Genomic DNA, 18,328 nt, shown 5'->3' with positions numbered 1-18,328 from the left:
CAAGTTTTCCTTAGGAGTCTGTGGTCATCTATTTCCTACCTGGCATGGTAAAAGGAGCATGGCACTTGAAATGAAAATATCTAAGTCTCCCTCAACTACTTACTTATGTGTACTACTGGGCAAAACACTTAGAGTTCTTAAATTCCAGTTTTTTCAACAAGAACATAAAAGGGTTTTGCTAAAATCAAGTGAGGTCTACAGCTCCAAGATGATGTATAATGTTGTTGTGATGATGATTATTATATGCTAGTATTTATTTAAAAAGTGACAAAATGCTGGATATTCTGTAAAGTATCATATATTCATTTTCAAACAAATGAATGAATATATAGTTCATTGAATATATGGTTCATGAATATATAGTTTATTTTTACAAATGAATATATGGTTCCTCCTACATATTTCCTTTTCCTCCCAAAGGAAAGAGCTATCATTTTTCCATTTTAAAGACAAAGAGATGGAGGCATAAGGAGGGGTATTTATCCATGATCACACAGCTAATATGTGCTGAGTTAGGTTTAAAAGCTAGACCTGAATGATTTCAAATACCAAGAAGTACTGGCTGATAATGACTTAAGATAAATCTCTTATGGTTACATTTAATGGTTGACTAGAAGCACCAGAGCCTTTGAGACTCAAATAAATTGAACTGAAGTTAGAATAACATAAAATACAATTGATATTTATGATACAGTAACATCCAAACCATCTTTTTCCTAATACATGACTTTGTGGGCCCAGCCTGAATTCTATGGCCAAATGAAATATGGCTGACCCTTGAACAATGTGGGGTTTAAGGCTCACCCTCTACACAGCTGAAAATCTATGTATCATTTATAGCCAGCTCGCCTTAGGACTCAGCCAATCACGGCCTGAGTAGTAGAGTAGACCCCTGCAGTTCAAATCCATGTTGTTCAAGGTCAGCTGTACCTAGTATTTCTTCACAAAGAAACGGTATTCTCTCCACCATGACAATTCTTAGATATAAGAAGATTCTCATTTAGAATGTCAAAGATGTTTTACAAAGTCAAAAAAGAAGAGTTGTCCATAGGTTGTAAAGAGTAGATTTTAACATCACTATTACTGTAGGCTTTAATATATCTAATTTTTCAATCAGATGATGCATTAATCCAAGGTCAGACTGACTTAAAGTCATAAAAAATACATTTACCTTTTTATCTGTAATCAAAAGGAAATAATTAAATTTCTTTATATATTGAAGTCTAATTTTTCTAAAACTTTTAATGTAAATTTGTAATGCAATTTGCTATTGAAGCTAATAAAGATCATATTTTCCAAATGTGTGTAATCAGGTAGCTAGAGTCTACAGACATGCTTAAGAAACAACTCTAACCAAATGACAGGAACTCACTTTAAAATATTTGTGTTTAGTGACAAATGTGTCTTTCAAATTTTAAAATAGAATCCTTTAGTAAGAAAAGGTAGGGAGGCTCATGCAGAGCTCTATCACTAATTAGAATACAGGCAACAATTCTATGTTAAAGCTAAATCAAAGAATCCAGGAAACATCTTTTTTGACATAATTTTTAACCTATTATGAGTGATCAGTCAGACACTAATAGTAATAAATAATTAAAGCATTTTTTTTTAATGAAGCTATTTATATGCCAGAGAGTCTGTGTCCACAATATCACCTTCATAGCCTGAAGATTAAATGTTGAAACAGTAAAAACAAACCAAAGAAGTTTTCTTTTTGACATTTATATTATAGCCATAACATGTCTGATAACTTGCTTTTTCCATTTCTTGAAATTAGTTTGATTGGTCAGCCTATAGCCGGGAGTTTAACATACCAGATGACAATACTTTAAAGTATATAGCATCTGATATTAAAAAAAAAAAATCAAAGAAAATAAGAATGTTCTATTGCTCATGCTTCTGACAGAACTTTGCAAACAGTAGAAGTGTTAAGAAAAAATAAGCTGAAAGCAAATCTTCACTTACCGCAAATTAATCCCATTGTGAAGTAAAGCTCTACTACGTTGGTACTGTAAGAGGCCGAGACCATACCCAAACAGCATAACAAACCTCCTACCATCACCACTGGCCGGCTACCATATTTATTCACCAAAACACTACTTATAGGACCTGAGGTAGAGAAGAAGTTAAGAAATATTCAGTTGCTGGGTTATTTATTTATTTATAACATTTGTTAATTTTGAAAGTTGAGAAAACACATTTTAACAATCAAAGAAAAGTATTAGTTCATACGAAACAACATGAAAACTTTTCAATACTTTCCAATCCATTTGACTGGTTGTCTTTACCCATATATCTACAAGCACATAAAATAATAAATTAGAATTGTTTAATATCAAGTTTGGTAGGACCATAATAATTCAACTTCTGACAGAAAGGCTTTTTAATGAGACATAGCTAGACTTGTTGTTGTTGTTAATCTCTAAGTCATATCTGACTCTTTTGCATTCCCCATAGACTGTAGCACACCAGGCTCCACTGTCCATGGGATTTCCCAAGCAAGAACGTTGGAGGGAAGTGCCATTTCCTTCTCCAGGAGATTTTCCTGACCCAGGGGTCAAACCCGTGTCTCCTATATTGGCAGGCAGATTCTTTAATGCTGAGCCACTGAGGAAGCCCTAAATATCTTAATAAATGGAGATAAATTTATTTATTAAAAATTTAAGGGTTATATAAATAATCTATCTCTTAGAATTTTACTTTCTGGAATAATGTGTGTTTAGGCACACAGATATATGCCTTTAATTGAAGCTGACTTGTTTTTATTATACCCCACTGTGACTTTTTAATACCATATTTTTTATTTTAAGACCCCAACTCTTTACAAATCTCATTATATTAGAAATGAGGATTCTTATACTGACAGTCTCTTAACAATCCCTGTTCATCAGGGGCCACCAAGGGTAGTAATGTTGCTTCCATGCCTTAGGTATGTTTGAATTCATTTCAATTTGGCCACTCAGTCATGTCAGACTCTTTGTGACCCCATGGACTGCAGCATCCCAGGCTTCCCTGTCCATCACCAACTCCTGGAGCTTACTCAAACTCATGGCCATCGAGTCGGTGATGCCATCCAACCATCTCATCCTCTGTCATCCCCTTCTCTCACCTTCAATCTTTCCCAGCATCAGGGTCTTTTCAAATGAGTCAATTCTTCTCATCAGGTGGCCAAAGTATTGGAGTTTCAGCTTCAACATCAGTCCTTCCAATGAATATTCAGGACTGATTTCCTTTATGATTGACTGGTTTGATCTCCTTGCATTCCCAGGACTCTCAAGAGTCTTCTCCAACAGCACAGTTCAAAAGCATCAATTCTTCAGCACTCAGCTTTCTTTATGGTCCAAATCTCACATCCATACATGACTACTGGAAAAATCATAACTTTGACTAGACAGACCTTTGTTGACAAAGTAATGTCTCTGCTTTTTTAATATACTATCTAGGTTGGTCATAGCTTTTCTTCCAAGGAGTAAGTATCTTTTCATTTCATGGCTGCACTCACCATCTGTGGTGATTTTGGAGCCCAAAAACATAAAGTCTGACACTGTTTCCATTGTTTCCCCATCTATTTGCCATGAAGTGATGGGACCAGATGCCATGATCTTAGTTTTCTGAATGTTGAGCTTTAAGCCAACTTTTTCACTCACTTCTTTCACTTTCACTGAGAGGCTCTTTAGTTCCTCTTTGCTGTCTGCCGTAAGGGTGGTGTCATCTGCATATTTGAGGTTATTGATATATCTCCCAGCAATCTTGTTTCCAGCTTGTGCTTCATCCAGTCTGGCATTTTGCATGATATACTCTGCAGGATGACAACATATAGCCTTGACATACTCCTTTCCCAATTTGGAACCAGTCTGTTGTTCCATGTCCAGTTCTAACTGTTGCTTCTTAACCTGCATAGATTTCTTAGGAGGCAGGTAATGTGGTCTGGTATCCTCATCTCTTGAATTTTCCACAGTTTGTTGTGACCTGTACAGTCAAAGGCTTTGGCATAGTCAATAAAGCAGAAGTAGATGTTTTTCTGGAATTCTCTTTCTGTTTTGATGATCCAACAAATGTTGGCAATCTGATCTCTGGTTCCTCTGTCTTTTCTAAATCCAGCTTGAATATCTGGAAGTTCACGGTTCATGTACTATTGAAGTCTGGCTTGGAGAATTTTGAACATTACTTTGCTAGCGTGTGAGATGAGTGCAACTGTGCTGTAGTTTGAGCATTCTTTGGCATTGCCTTTCTTTGGGATTGGAATGAAAACTGACTTTTTCCAGTCCTATGGCCACTGCTGAGTTTTCCAAATTTGTTGGCATATAGATTTTAGCACTTTATTTTTTTTTAATTTAATTTTATTTTTTAACTTAACAATAATGTATTGGTTTTGCCATATATCAAAATGAATCTGGGATTTGAAATAGCTCAACTGGAATTATTAGGTTATATTTCTGTGGCTTGGTTAGACAATGACGATTCCCCACATTTCAACCAAACCATTTGAAAAAGTAATATGAATCCTGATTGTTGTCTGAAAAAGCTTCTGTTGATACTTTCTGGTAACGTCCAGTCCAGGTTCCATGCACGATACTGGATGCTTGGGGCTGGTGCACTGGGACGACCCAGAGGGATGGCATGGGGAGGGAGGAGGGAGAAGGGTTCAGGATGGGGAACACGTGAATACCTGTGGCGGATTCATGTTGATATATGGCAAAACCAATACAATATTGTAAAGTTAAAAAATAAAATAAAATATTAAAAAAAAAAAACTTTTAGAATAGGTGCAGCAGTTTAGATGGAACAGCCAGAGAAAGTGGAGGCTCTCTCTATTAAGACAGGCACCTCACGAAAAAGGAACAATCTTAGTGTGGGAAACAGGCACATTGAACACTCTGACTCAAAAATCAGTTTTGAACAGCTAGATACTGAATAGGATGATGTTTTAGGAGTGCCTTATGCAATGTGTTTTATGTACATTTTCTGATGTATGTGTATGTGTGTGCATATAAAATATTTAGGAGTGATCAAAATGATTAAAATAATTTATGTTTCTGTCTAAAAAACTATTTTGGAAATAAAAATTCTAAATATTAGAAGAGTTGGGTCTTATTTTAATATGCAGAATTTCTTTCTTTAGTGGTGCTTTATAAAATAGTGATGCAACTTAACAATCTTAGATTCAGTGAAAGTCCATACCTCTTTATAAGGCCTGTCCAAATGTAAACTATTTGCTTTGACATTTCTTTTTAGCTTAAAATTATATTTCATCTGAAACTAATGGTTCTGTTTTGAGCAAAAACATTACATTAGGTCAGAATTCTCAGCCCAATATATAGGCTAGAAAAAACTAAATGATTTTTAGTTAATATTAAACTTTAAAAATTTGCATTACATTTGAGAACTTCTACATGGATAGTATTTAAAACACACTGAGATTCAATTATCAGTAGAGCCTTAGTCGAAAATTCCATGGATGGAGGAGCACGGTAGGTTACAGTCCATGGGGTTTCAAAGAGTCAGACATGACTTAGCAACTTCACTTTCTTTCTTTCTATATTTCCTTTTTGAGAGGAAAATGGCAACCCACTCTGGTGTTCATGCCTGGAGAATCCCACGGACAGAGGGGCCTGGTGGGCTACAGTCTATGAGGTTGCAACTAACACACACACAAACCTTATCTTAGTCACTCTATCACACAGCTATACTTAGTATTTTTATTCTTATGCATAAATATAAATACTCATGGCCAAATAGTATTAAATATTACTCCACAATCTTTCTAAGGGATATTGGTAATAACACATAATTTTATAAAAAGAACTCAAAAACAGAATACCACATTTTGCGTTTAATACCAAACAAAATAAAACTAAAAAAGGCCATATATAAGATAGCTCTATAAGATCAATGGGTTTCCTTGCTGGCTTAGCAGTAAAGAATCTGCCTACAGTGCAGATTCCTGCATTGGATTCGATCCCTGTGTTGGAAAGATTTCCTGCAGAATAAAATGGCTACCCACTCCAGAATTCTTGCCTAGGAAATCTCATGGACAGAGAAACCTGGTGGGCTACAGTCCATGGGTTTGCAAAAGAGTTGGACAACTTAGCAACTAAACAACAATGGTAAGATCAAAGGGTTGGAGGGGGAAAAAAATCAATGAAAATTGTACAAGATAATGTGAAAAGAATAGAATTCTGTCCCTATTATGGAAAAACTCATCTGAAGAAATTTTATATATATTATATATAAAATATAATTATTTATTATAACATATATAGTGGTTAGGAAATGAATGCTTTAAGTAAAAGCATAAAGTTAAATTCAAATAGCCTTTATGAGAAGGGGAGAGTCAGAATCAATTGATTAACTTGATTAATAACTGAATTTAGCTGTGGATTCCTTTTTTAAAATGATCAATTCAAATCAGTTCAACTCAGATCAGTTCAGTGCAGCATTTCCTGAGCTCCTAGTATAAAGTCACTTGACAGACACCAAAGATAAAGTAGCAAAACACAACTATAATCGTCAATGCATTACGTTCCAGAGGAAGAAATAATCAACAAGTTATTTTAAGAACTGTGATGGATGTTTTGATAGATATTATATTATCAGAGATACTTATCAATACCTGGACTAATAACAATGATTTCTTCTCAGTTTCACTGATATTACATATTCTGTTTTATATGTGATGCCTGGATAACTAACAAATGGGCTAATTGATTACTATGTTTTATAAATATGTTAGCCTAATAGTATAAATTTAAATTTGAAAACAATCTAGGAATCAAAATCTCATTTGCAACATATGGGAAATAATAGAGGGGGATAACCATATGAAGACTATTTCCCATTACTGTGACTGATTAAAGGTAGCCACTAAAGAAATTATTTAGAAGTGTCAGCACATTTTGGGGGGGGCAGGCTTTGATAAATTCTATAGTGGCATCCATCAAGATGCAATGAGAGTTCTAATTTTAATAAATAACTTTATATTATACAACTTAGTTAAATGATATCCTTTAATGAATATGCTCACACAATTATAATTTTTTCTAGCACAAAAAGATATACTTTATAAGTGATTTACTTAGAAATAATCAACATTCCATATCCCTCAATAGTAAATGCTTATGTCATAAATTATTTTACTTTGTAATGATTATAGACAGAAAATTAAAATTATGATATGGAAATAAAATATTCTTATTTTATAAGGTATCTCTAAATGCTTAATATTAGCCTCAGGAGACCTCTAACATTAGATATAAAAACACAATACCATCCAACATCTCTCTCCAACCTTAAAAGCAACTTGGTTTATTACAATAACAAGAAAAAAGTTTCAAGAAAATAAATTCTGATTGTATATGATTTTTGTTAAACATGAACTAGCTTCACGGGTGTCCCTTGTTGAGGAATCTTAGGACTAATTATATTCTGAGTACATTCATTCATTCATTTATTAATTCAATCATGCCAAAAGTTTTTACTCAGCATGTGTTTTTTAAGTAATCATAGTCCTTAATCACTAGTTATGTCAAAAAAGGAAAATCTACCTGCTGAGAGAGTAATATCTGAGCCTATATGTTGGTAGAGCAAAGGTACTGCTTATCAGAATGCTTTATTCTATTTGTCAAGCAGTTAAAAGAAATAGTATGCAAGAATAATAATATCTTTGTTCCAAAAACATACACAAAAATATCAGACTATATTAAATCAGACTCATCTAGCCACTTATCTTCTGATCCAGCTTTCCAATCTATCTCAGAATTTTAGTGTCACATACAATGGCCACTTTCATGCTAGCTGTGAAGTTGTAAAGGAGGACTTCATCAGAGAGCAAAGTAAGGATCAAAATATTATCCCCCATTGTTCAGCTACTTCTTTGTCTTCTAAAAGCTACTTCTGTCTTTTATGGATTCAGCTCCATAAAGTGAAAGTGAAAGTGAAGTCGCTCAGTCGTGTCTGACTCTTTGCGACCCCATGGACTGTAGCCTACTAGGCTCCTCTCTCCATGGGATTCTCCAGGCAAGAGTACTGGAGTGGGTTGCCATTTCCTTCTTCAGGGGATCTTCCCGACCCAGGGATCGAACCCGCGTCTCCCGCATTCCAGGCAGACGCTTTATCCTCTGAGCCACCAGGGAAGCCCTATGGATGTGGCGCCATAACGCTCAGCAAAAGAATATTAATTCTAGCAAGGAAGTTTTTGTGGGTTCTTATAAATTACACCATTTGCCTATTCTTAGAATTCCTGCTGGACTTAGAGTTGGTAACACACACATGAACAAAACACTTTATTGGTTTGAACATGAACAAAACCATTTTATTGGTTTGAGTCTTCTTCATACAATCTGTCCTAAGGTAACTGCCATATGGTAATAGTAGTGTTACTCGCTCAGTCGTGTCTGACTCTTTGAGATCCCATGGACTGTAGTCCACCAGGCTCCTCTGTCCATGGAATTCTCCAGGCAAGAATACCGGAGTGGGTAGCCATGCCCTTCTCCAGGGGATCTTCCTGACCCAGGGTACTATTATTATTCATCAACATTTATCAAATTATTACTCTTTGTAGGAAACATGCTGAGAATTCTACATGCATTATTGCATTTGATTTTCATGGCCTAAATAACTAATTGCCTAATTAAAGCTATTAACAGTTGATAAAACTGAGATGTGCAGTGTTCAGATTACTTTTTCAAGGTCAACATCAATATTCATGGTAGGATGTAGATATGAGCCCAGGATCATCTGATTATAAAACTTGTGCTCTTAACTACTGTGCAGAAAAGAGTTAACATAAGCAGAGCTAAGGCTGCTATCCTTACGAAAGCCTGCTTTCAATATTGGCTCCTGGCTGGCATCTGGGAACCTGGATTTCAGCAATGTTCCCATCACTCCCTACAGATAAGAGTGGCTCACTATACCTGCATTGTTTTTATAAACAATGCAATTTATGTGGTACGCCTGCTTTCCTTCTGGGAGTCTGGAATTTTGGTACATGCCAGATGGGGAATGTCAGTTGAACAACAACCCAGTAGAAATCTTAAGCATCGAGTCTCTAATGAAGTTTCTGTAGAACTCATTTCACACGTGTTGTCACAACTTTTTGCTGAAGGAATTAAGCCCATCCTTTGTGATTTTATAGGGAGAGGACTCTTGGAAGTGTGGACCTCATTTCCTCCATTCTTGGTACCCCATACTTTTCTCTGGTTATTTTCTCATTTTACTTCCTTTCATTTTAGTAAATAACAGTCATGAAAAAGACAATGTTGAATCACTAATTACTGTTGTTGTTTAGTCCCTAAGCTGTGTCCAACTCTTTTGTGATACCATGGACTATAGCCCGCCAAGCTCCTCTGTTCATGGGACTTTCCAGGCAAGAATACTGAAGTGGGTGGCCGTTTCCTTCTCCAGGTGATCTTCCCAACCCAGGGATCGAACCTGCAACTCCTGCATTACAGGTGGACCTTTAACCATTGAGCCACCAAGGAAGCTCAATTACAGAAATGCAAACCAAAACTACAATGAGATATCACCTCACACCAGTCAAAATGGTTATCATCAAAAAAATCCGCAAACAATAAATGGTGGAGAGGGTACAGAGAAGGGATCACTCCTACACTGTTGATGGGAATGTTTATTGCTATAGCCACTATAAAGAACAGTATGGGAAAACTTAGAAACTAAAAAAAGAGCTACCACCTGACCCTGCAATCCCACTCCTGGGCATATATCCAGAGAAAAACATGGTTCAAAAGGAAACATGCACCCTTATACTCATGGCACCACTATTTACAATAGTCGAAACATGGAAGCAACCAAAATGCCCATCAATAGAGAAATGGATAAAGAAGATGTGATACATATATGCAATGGAATATTACTCAATCATTAAATAGAATGAAATGTTGCCATTTGCAGCAACATGGATGTACCTAGGGAAGGTCATACTGAGTGAAGTAAGTCAGACAGAGAAGGAGAAATATCATGACATCCTTTATATACGGAATCTAAAAAATGATACACATGAACTTACAAAACAGCAATAGACTCATAGAGAACAAATTTATCGTTGCAGGGGATGGGGGAGGGATGGGGGAATGATGGGGGAAAGAGACAGAGAGTTTGGGATGGACATGTACACACTGCTATATTTAAAGTGGACAACCAACAAGGACCTACTGTATAACACATGGAACTCTCCTCAGTGTTATGTGGCAGCCTGGACGAGAAGGGAGTTTAGGGGAGAATGGATACGTGTATATATATGGCTGAGTCCCTTTGCTATCCATCTGAAATTATCACAACATTGTTAACCAGCTATACCTCAATACAAAATAAAAAGTTTTTTTTTTTTTCATTAAAATGGCATTTTAAGTCCTTCAAATCTTTCTAGCTAATCATCAAAAGTGCTCTTACAGACTCAATAAAACTACTGTATCTCTCCTACTGTTAACTTCAAATTTTGTATATTGTTCTAAACACAGATTTTTGTTACATATTTTTAAAGTATGTGACATACAAACATGAATATGTGAACTGGTATATTCTTTTGGTATATTGTTATTCTGTTCTGTAAACATGAACTCATAGTGCTTATTTTTATTTCTTTTGAATATTGCATGAGTACATGATAAATGTGAGACAATTTGTAGAGTATGTTATGTGTTGAACATTTCATAAAATATATTTTATCAATCTAAAACCATGAATTGGGATTGACTATCAATTTGAGTTCTATAAAATTTTTATGCATAGCATAAACACTAACAGAAGAAATGATAAACTGCTATAATTTATTTTTCATTTGCTTTATTTCAAATTTGTATATGTGGTAACCTGTCAAGTCAAATGACAAAAAGCACTAGTGCAGGACTAGAAGAAAGTTGTTTGCAATTACAGAAATTTATCTGTGTTTACTATGACAGTATTTTTCTTACTGATGGAGGTTTTCTAAATTTGAAAGATTTTTCAAAGGAATTTTTTGAAATATAAAATTGTTGCTATTTTCATTCGAGCAGAGGGTAAGATCTTCTTCATTCACTACTTATTAATATGCCTGAGGTTTATTCCTGCACTGAAATTGGGACTGAAAGTCCACCTGGTTTCTCTCCCTCCATGTGATCTCCTTTCATTTGGGGTCAGTGAAAAAACATGAGCAAAGAGTTCCTGATAATTAGGAAGCAGCTATTGCATTTGCTTTTATGAAGGATGAAGATAAAAATGTCACACAAGTAAATCATCTTCAAGGAGCACATTGCTCAATGATAACTATCTCAGTTTGACTAAATAGAGTTCAGTTGGTTGGTTCTACACAAGATGAATCTTATATCAGCTGAAGAGATTCATTGTATTCACACAACACTCATCTAGGATTTTTAGCCCACCAGGCTCTTCTGTCTATGGAATTCTCCAGACAAGAATACAGTAGAGGGTAGCCACTCCTTTCTCTAGGGGATCTCCCCAACCTAGCAATCAAACCCCATTCTCCTGCATTGCAGGCAGATTCTTTACTGCCAAATCCATCAAGAAAACCCATAAGATGGTACACAAAAGTTTTAAAAGAATGGTTTGAGTAGTCATAGAAACCAAAAAAGGGGTTGGTGGCTTAGAGGTGAGATTCTCCATCATGAAGAGTATACATGGAGCAGCTATAGGGTTGGTTTGGTTTTTAATCAGAAGGCTCGGTTTCAGGGATCTCTCTGGTAGTCCAGTAGCTAAGACCCCATGCTCCTAATGGAGGGGGCTGGGGTTCGATACCTGTTCAGGGAACTAGATCCCACATGCTGTAACTAAAGAACCTGTATGTTCCTAAGAAAATGGAAGATTCTGCATGCTACAACTAAGACCTAGTGCAGTTAAATAAATCAGTAAATCAATAAATAAAAGAAGGCCCAGTTTCAACTCAAACCTACTGCCTCAGCACTTAGAAGAATGAACAAGGCCCATGGATTATGATTTCTCCCAATATCTAGTTTCCTCTTATCCCTAAGTAAGAACCCTGATTTGTTGGCTGGATACTCTGCCCCTCCATCTTTTTTTTTTTTAATTTTATAAGTGAGCATAGTCGATTGACAGTGCCCTCCATCTTAAAAGACTGTTGCTCTGTCTTTCTGGTAGCTATGGCCACATGACTAAGTTCTGGCCAAAAGCCGAAGTGATACAAAGAATTTATCTAGTCCCCTTAAAGGGAAGAGCACACTCCTATTTTTTGCCCCTCTGTCCTGACTTTGCAGCCAAAGACGGAGAAGCTCTAAATAGGCAGTAAGAACAAAACCTGGAGCTGACTGTGGCTCAAATTATGAGCTTGTTATTGCAAAATTCAGGCTTAAATTGAAGAAAGTAGAGAAAATGACTAGGCCATTCATATATGACCTAAATCAAATCCCTTATGATTATAAAGTGGAGGTAACAAATTCAAGGGATTAAAACTGGTAGACAGAGTGCTTGAAGAACTATGGATGAAGTTCATAACATTGTACATATTTTCTAATGTTGGGGAAGACTCTTGAGAGTCCCTTGGACTGCAAAGAGATCAAACCAGTCAATCCTAAAGGAAATCAACCTTGAATATTTATTGGAAGGACTGATGCTGAAGCTGAAGTTCCAATACTTTGGTCACCTGATGTGAAGAGCTGACTCATTAAAGAATTTCAACTCTAAGCCACTTTCTACATAAACTGACATTGACCTTTTACATATTTGCAATCTAAGATATCCCACCACCTGATGCAAAGAGCTGACTCATTTGAAAAGACCCTGATGCTGGGAAAGATTGAAGGCAGGAGGAGAAGGGGATGACAGAGGATGAGATGGTTGGATGGCATCACCGACTCAATGGGCATGAGTTTAAGTAAATTCCGGGAGTTGGTGATGGACAGGGATGCCTAGTGTGCTGTGGTTCATGGGGTTGCAAAGAGTCAGACACGACTGAGCGACTGAAATGAAGTGAACTGAAGATATATCAACTAATTCAATGATAGAAAAACTCAATTCCTATTAAATTTTTTATAAAATCCATGAATATCCTCTCATAAAAAAGTATTTAACATCTACTAAATACCTTCTTTTCCTCTAAATTGAAAGTTTACTTCATTTGAAGAATTATCTCAGTGTGATCTAACTATAGAAGATTTAAAGTGATTCTGACATATTTCCAATTTTTTAAACTTAACTAAGTTGGAATAGTCTAACTCAATAAGATTTTTAAATGTGAATATGCAATTCAGAATGTATCTTAAAAAGTGTACATGTATATATTTCCACTAGCCTGTCAGGAATATTCAATTTGTATATTGAAGATTTCTGTCTGTTTCAGGCAACTGATAAACAGTATGGCCATTTCCGAAGGACACTAAAATACATTTCTGCTCATGGATATTTTTCCCTCATAATTCTAATTGTGCGTAGGATAGTATGTGAAGTCCTTCTTTCCCTCCCTCTATTCTTAAAAATTAGTTTTAAATAACACTGCCAGAATGCATTTCATGAACATATCTGTATAATGTAAGCCCTAAAGTTTTAATTACTACACTACTTTGTTCCTATCCCTCTGAAAAGATAGTATTAATATTCTACTTTGTGACATATTTATTTGCATATTTGTTTTAATCAGTAGAATTTCAGCTCTTGGAGGCCAGTGGTGTAATATTATAATTTATTTAGGCATAGGATAAATATATTTCATATAGTAGATAGTAATTTTTAGTTTAATTAGAAATTGTTTTCTAAGTTCATCTGGGATTTTCTTTCTTTCTTTCTTCCTTTTTGGCCTCACTGTGCAGCATGCGGGATCTTCTCTGACCAGGGATTGAACCTGTGCCACTGCATTAGAAGCACAGAGTCTTAACCACTGGACCAACAGGGAAGTACCTAGGATCTTCATATGATGCCACCATCACTACATGGGTATGATATCAGGATTTAACATAGCAGACAAGATTTTAAAAAGGATATTTAACTATTGGGTTTCTTTCTTGTCTTACCTAAATCATACAGGAAACAAAAATGCAACACATATGCCAGATTAAAGGTCATTTTAGAGATGTGTATATCATCACCATTCATCTAACTCTTCTCTTTAAAAGTGCTTTTGTTTATGAGTAACAATTAGTTTTAAGCAGTCAAAAAAGTCCTAACTAAAGGTATGAGAACCACCTGCTCCAATGGCCCTATCATTGTCTACTACAGCTATAGATGTATTTGTGCCATCAATCCAAGGTACACAGTACCAAGAGAATGTGCCCCTAGTATTCCTTGTGCATATTGTATGTAAGTTCTAGCATACTATAAAAGTAACACCAAGTAATAAGAATTAGTATCACCTACTTATTCCAGAGTATACAGTCATCATCAGAGAAATCATAACTAATATTTAATTGAGTCCTCCCTTGGTTAACACTATTAGTTACTGATTGCACTTCTATTTTCTCCTACTTCCTCTCTTGAGAGAACATGGATTCCTTGCAAGAATCTGTTTTTTGCTGTGCAGGCATGTGCTCAGAGAAATAAACTCTATACTGTGGAGAGATTTACTAAAAGAGCCAGTCATAGTAATCTCATTCCCTTCTCCATTGAATGTGCTATGACACAATTCTGGCCAAAGAGTGGAAACCTATTAGGAATTTCTGGGAACGATTTTCCTCTGCTTATAAACAGTTACCACGAAATCCCTAAATGTTGTCTCATTTGCATATGTTTCCTTGAATCACAACAGCCTTCTTGTGAACAGAAAGAGAGCTGGCCTGAGGCCGAAACACAGAAGCTAGCAGTTTCAAGAGCATCACAATAAACTTGGAACCCTAATGATGCCATTCTCTATTCATTCTATATTTCAGAATTCTTATGAATGAAGTGATATGTTTAGGTAGTGTGTGCGTGCATGCCTCCTCAGTCACTTCAGACTCTGTGACCTTATGGACCATAGCCTGCCAAGCTCCTCTGTCCATGGAATTCTCCAGGCAAGAATACTGGAGTGGTTTTCCATGCCTTCCTCCAGGGGATCTTCCTGACCCAGGCTTTGAACCCACAGGAGTGCATTGCAAGCAGGTTCTTTACCACTGAGCCACTGGGGAAACCCATTTAGGTAGTGTGGAAGTCCATTGAGTGTTTATGCTGAAAGCATTCCAGCAGATAAACCTGTAGGAAAATGGATTATTTTTTTCTTAAATATTATGGTACAATATGGGACAGTTTTGAAAATACCAAAAGTAATTATAACAAAAATATTTGATTCAATCACTTGTCTGACTGAGAAACTGTTATTCAATTTTATTTTGAAGAATTGGATATTTTGTTTAATAGCTTGTTTTACAAGTTTCCTGAAATAAGTGGCATGCAAATTTATTGCATTACACGCATTCGTAAATTAAATGAGAACTTTAAGTTGACAAGGGTTTATTGCTGTTCCAAGCTTCATGGAAATTTAGATAATATATGACATTGTCTAGACATGTCTTTGTATTTGGTTTATATTTAACCTCTTTATACAAACTATCATTTACACACACACACACACACACACACACACACAGACTCTCACACACACATTAATTCACAATACAATTTTTAAGTGTAAGAATAGTTTTAAATCTCATTACTTATAATTAATTGTAGGGCATATACTTTCTAATCTGTGTAACATTGCTTGTAATTTAGGAGACAATACTATCAAAAAAACCTACGTTGAGACATTTTATGTTTTGGTGCTATCTAGAACCTCTATGGGACTTCCCTGGTGGCTCAGACAATAAAGAATCTGCCTGCAATGCAGGAGACTCGGGTTCAATCCCTGTACTGGGAAGATCCCCTGGAGAAGGGAATGGCAACCTACTCCAGTATTCTTGCCTGAAGAATCCCATGGACAGAGGAGCCTGCCAACCCACAGTCCATGGGATCGCAAAGAGTCAGACACAACTGAGCATCTAACACACACACATAGAATCTCTATGAATGGATCCAGCTATATTACTGTTCACAAAGCAAATGTAAACAAATGAATGAATAAAGTCCTTTAACAAATAAATGGTGTATGTTCTGAACGAGAAGTCAACAAGTTCCAGAAACTATTGTGCACAACTTGTAGCAACAACACCTGCAGTGAAGATCCACAAAAAAGAGAACTGAATGGATATATGAGATGTGAAGACTCATTTTCAGAAGCAAACATCACAATACTCCAAGAAAATAGAAAGGTATTTGCAGTATATTTTAACTTTTAAAGGTTTTTAAAAAAAATCCTAGACATAAAGTAGAAAATAATATAAAAAAACAAAGGAGTAACTGTAAACATACAGAAAAATGAGCTTAGATTTAGAATGGGAAGTATATTAATCATTTGACCAGAAGTCATTTTCCAAAAAGCTTATTATTGATCATGGGCTTTCTTCTTGAAATGGTTAACTGACTGCCTATCAGCTTCAGAATAAAGGCTAAATACCTAAAAATGAGATATGGCTCATTCATCATGTTACCTGTCTTCAACTTCACAATTTCCCACTTTGCATTTTACATTCTTTCATGATTCATTGTCTGCTTCTTATTCTTCTCTCACCACTAATTTCTACTCATGTTTTGCTCTTCCTTTAAAGACTCAACTTAAACCCCACCATGTCTATGATGGTCTGTCCTTGGAGCCTTGTTCTCATGTTTCCAACCACTGACACTATCTATTGTCAAATGTAGGAACAAATCTCACCACCTTTTTCCATGAGTTCTTAATTAAAATCATGCCTTAAAATATATTTTCCTACCCAAATCTTGTTATTTCCTATAGATGAGAATCTCTTTGAAGGTCAAATGTATGCATTTGCTTCTCTTTTCCTATAGTACCAAGCATAGGGTAGTATCTATACTTGGATAAGTGTTACTTGAGAGTTTAATTTTACTCTAATGTTGGTATGTATTTAAATATATGGTAACCTCTATTACAAGAAATTAACATTTTACTTACTCTGAAATATTCTGTGATAAATAAATATGAAGAAATGGCACTTAAAATGTTAAATTTATGTTTGAATATAATGGAAAGCCAGTAGGGGCACACAGTATCTCCTTTAAAAACACCATCATGGTTACCTATGATAATGCACAGTGATGTGCATGATATATGAGAACCATTACATGGAACTGGTATACTTCTCACTTAATCCCACTTTATTGGAAATGTGTTCCTTTTTTTTTTTTTTTTTTCATTTTAAAATGGACATATTTTCCTATGTGACATTAAGAAATAAAACCCATCACAAAGAGAACTCTTAATCCCCATGAACTGATGTAAAGCAACTTACTTCTAATGGCTGCAATGCATCATAAATTCAAAATAAATTAGTGGCCATTAAGACACAGGCTCCCCATCATTTGTATTACAAATGATGCTTAGACATCAGGCATTACTGGAACCACCTTTCAGCTGAAGAATGATATTGATATTCTTCAGCCAGAACACATGAATATGATCCAATGAAATACACCAACTTCAAGAAGGATATAGCATGTTAGGCTTGTGATGAAACTATTATTTAGGTTTCTTAGTAGCAAAAATATTTCTTCCATTATAAAAACTATATTTCTGAGGTATAAATCAAATACGTTTCAAATCAAAATGACTTTTCAGGAACCTTGTAGTGGTATACTATTTATACCTTAGCTGTTTGCACTTAAATCATAAAGCACACAGAGACCATTCAAAATATATTCATGAGCTATAAAAGACAATTTTGCTTTCACTTTTATATCATGTTTTAAATTCTTTTCAAGATGACTTAATTATACAGGAAATGTACTGGATTTTATTATTGGTATCCTAGAAAAGGAAAGTTCTAGCTGAATTTTAAGAAACTAGAAAGGAATGTATGAATTTATAGCAATATGTGAGGATTAAAAAAATATATGGCTATAAATCTCAGGAAACAACTTTTCTTAATCTGTTAATTTTTCTTTCAAATATAACTTTTGAACATCTAATCACATAAATAAAATAGCTACAATGATCTGAACTGTCAAAGTCTCCACCTTCACATCATCAACTTAAGGAAATTTTAGGAATATCTGTGATTCTTACCTGAATCGCTCAGGTTATTGCATGAATTCCCTCTCTAGCCAGAAAGTCAGGTTAGAATTGAGATGACCCACAGCATTTGCATATTAAGGGTGTAAGATTCTCACTTAAATATATTTGTTCATCTCCTAGTTCCCTTCTTGTGTTTCCCTTGTGTGGCCAATCTCAGAGATATCTTTCACATTCTAGTAAGAATAAACTGCATACTTTGGGACTTCCCTAGTGGTCTAGTGGTTAAGAATCTTCCTGCCATTGCAGGGGACACAGGTTTGATCTCTGGTC

General features: G+C 35.5%; 1 protein-coding gene across 6 annotated transcripts in view; it reads right to left on the bottom strand.

Moving 5' to 3' along the window:
- The window catches only part of SLC16A7 (solute carrier family 16 member 7), a 195,865-nt gene that overhangs the window by 11,478 nt on the left and 166,059 nt on the right, over window positions 1-18,328 (bottom strand). For all 6 annotated transcript variants that reach the window (XM_027542402.1, XM_027542403.1, XM_027542405.1 and 3 more), the window contains one exon: window positions 1,966-2,109. In XM_027542402.1, coding sequence (XP_027398203.1) covers window positions 1,966-2,109 — 144 coding nt within the window. The remainder of the gene's footprint in view (window positions 1-1,965; window positions 2,110-18,328) is intronic.

The sequence above is a fragment of the Bos indicus x Bos taurus genome, chromosome 5, assembly GCF_003369695.1.
Source record: "Bos indicus x Bos taurus breed Angus x Brahman F1 hybrid chromosome 5, Bos_hybrid_MaternalHap_v2.0, whole genome shotgun sequence".
Classification (NCBI taxonomy): Eukaryota; Metazoa; Chordata; class Mammalia; order Artiodactyla; family Bovidae; genus Bos; species Bos indicus x Bos taurus.
The sequence above is the reverse complement of the archived record's forward strand: the minus strand, read 5'-3'. Positions and strand labels throughout refer to the sequence as shown.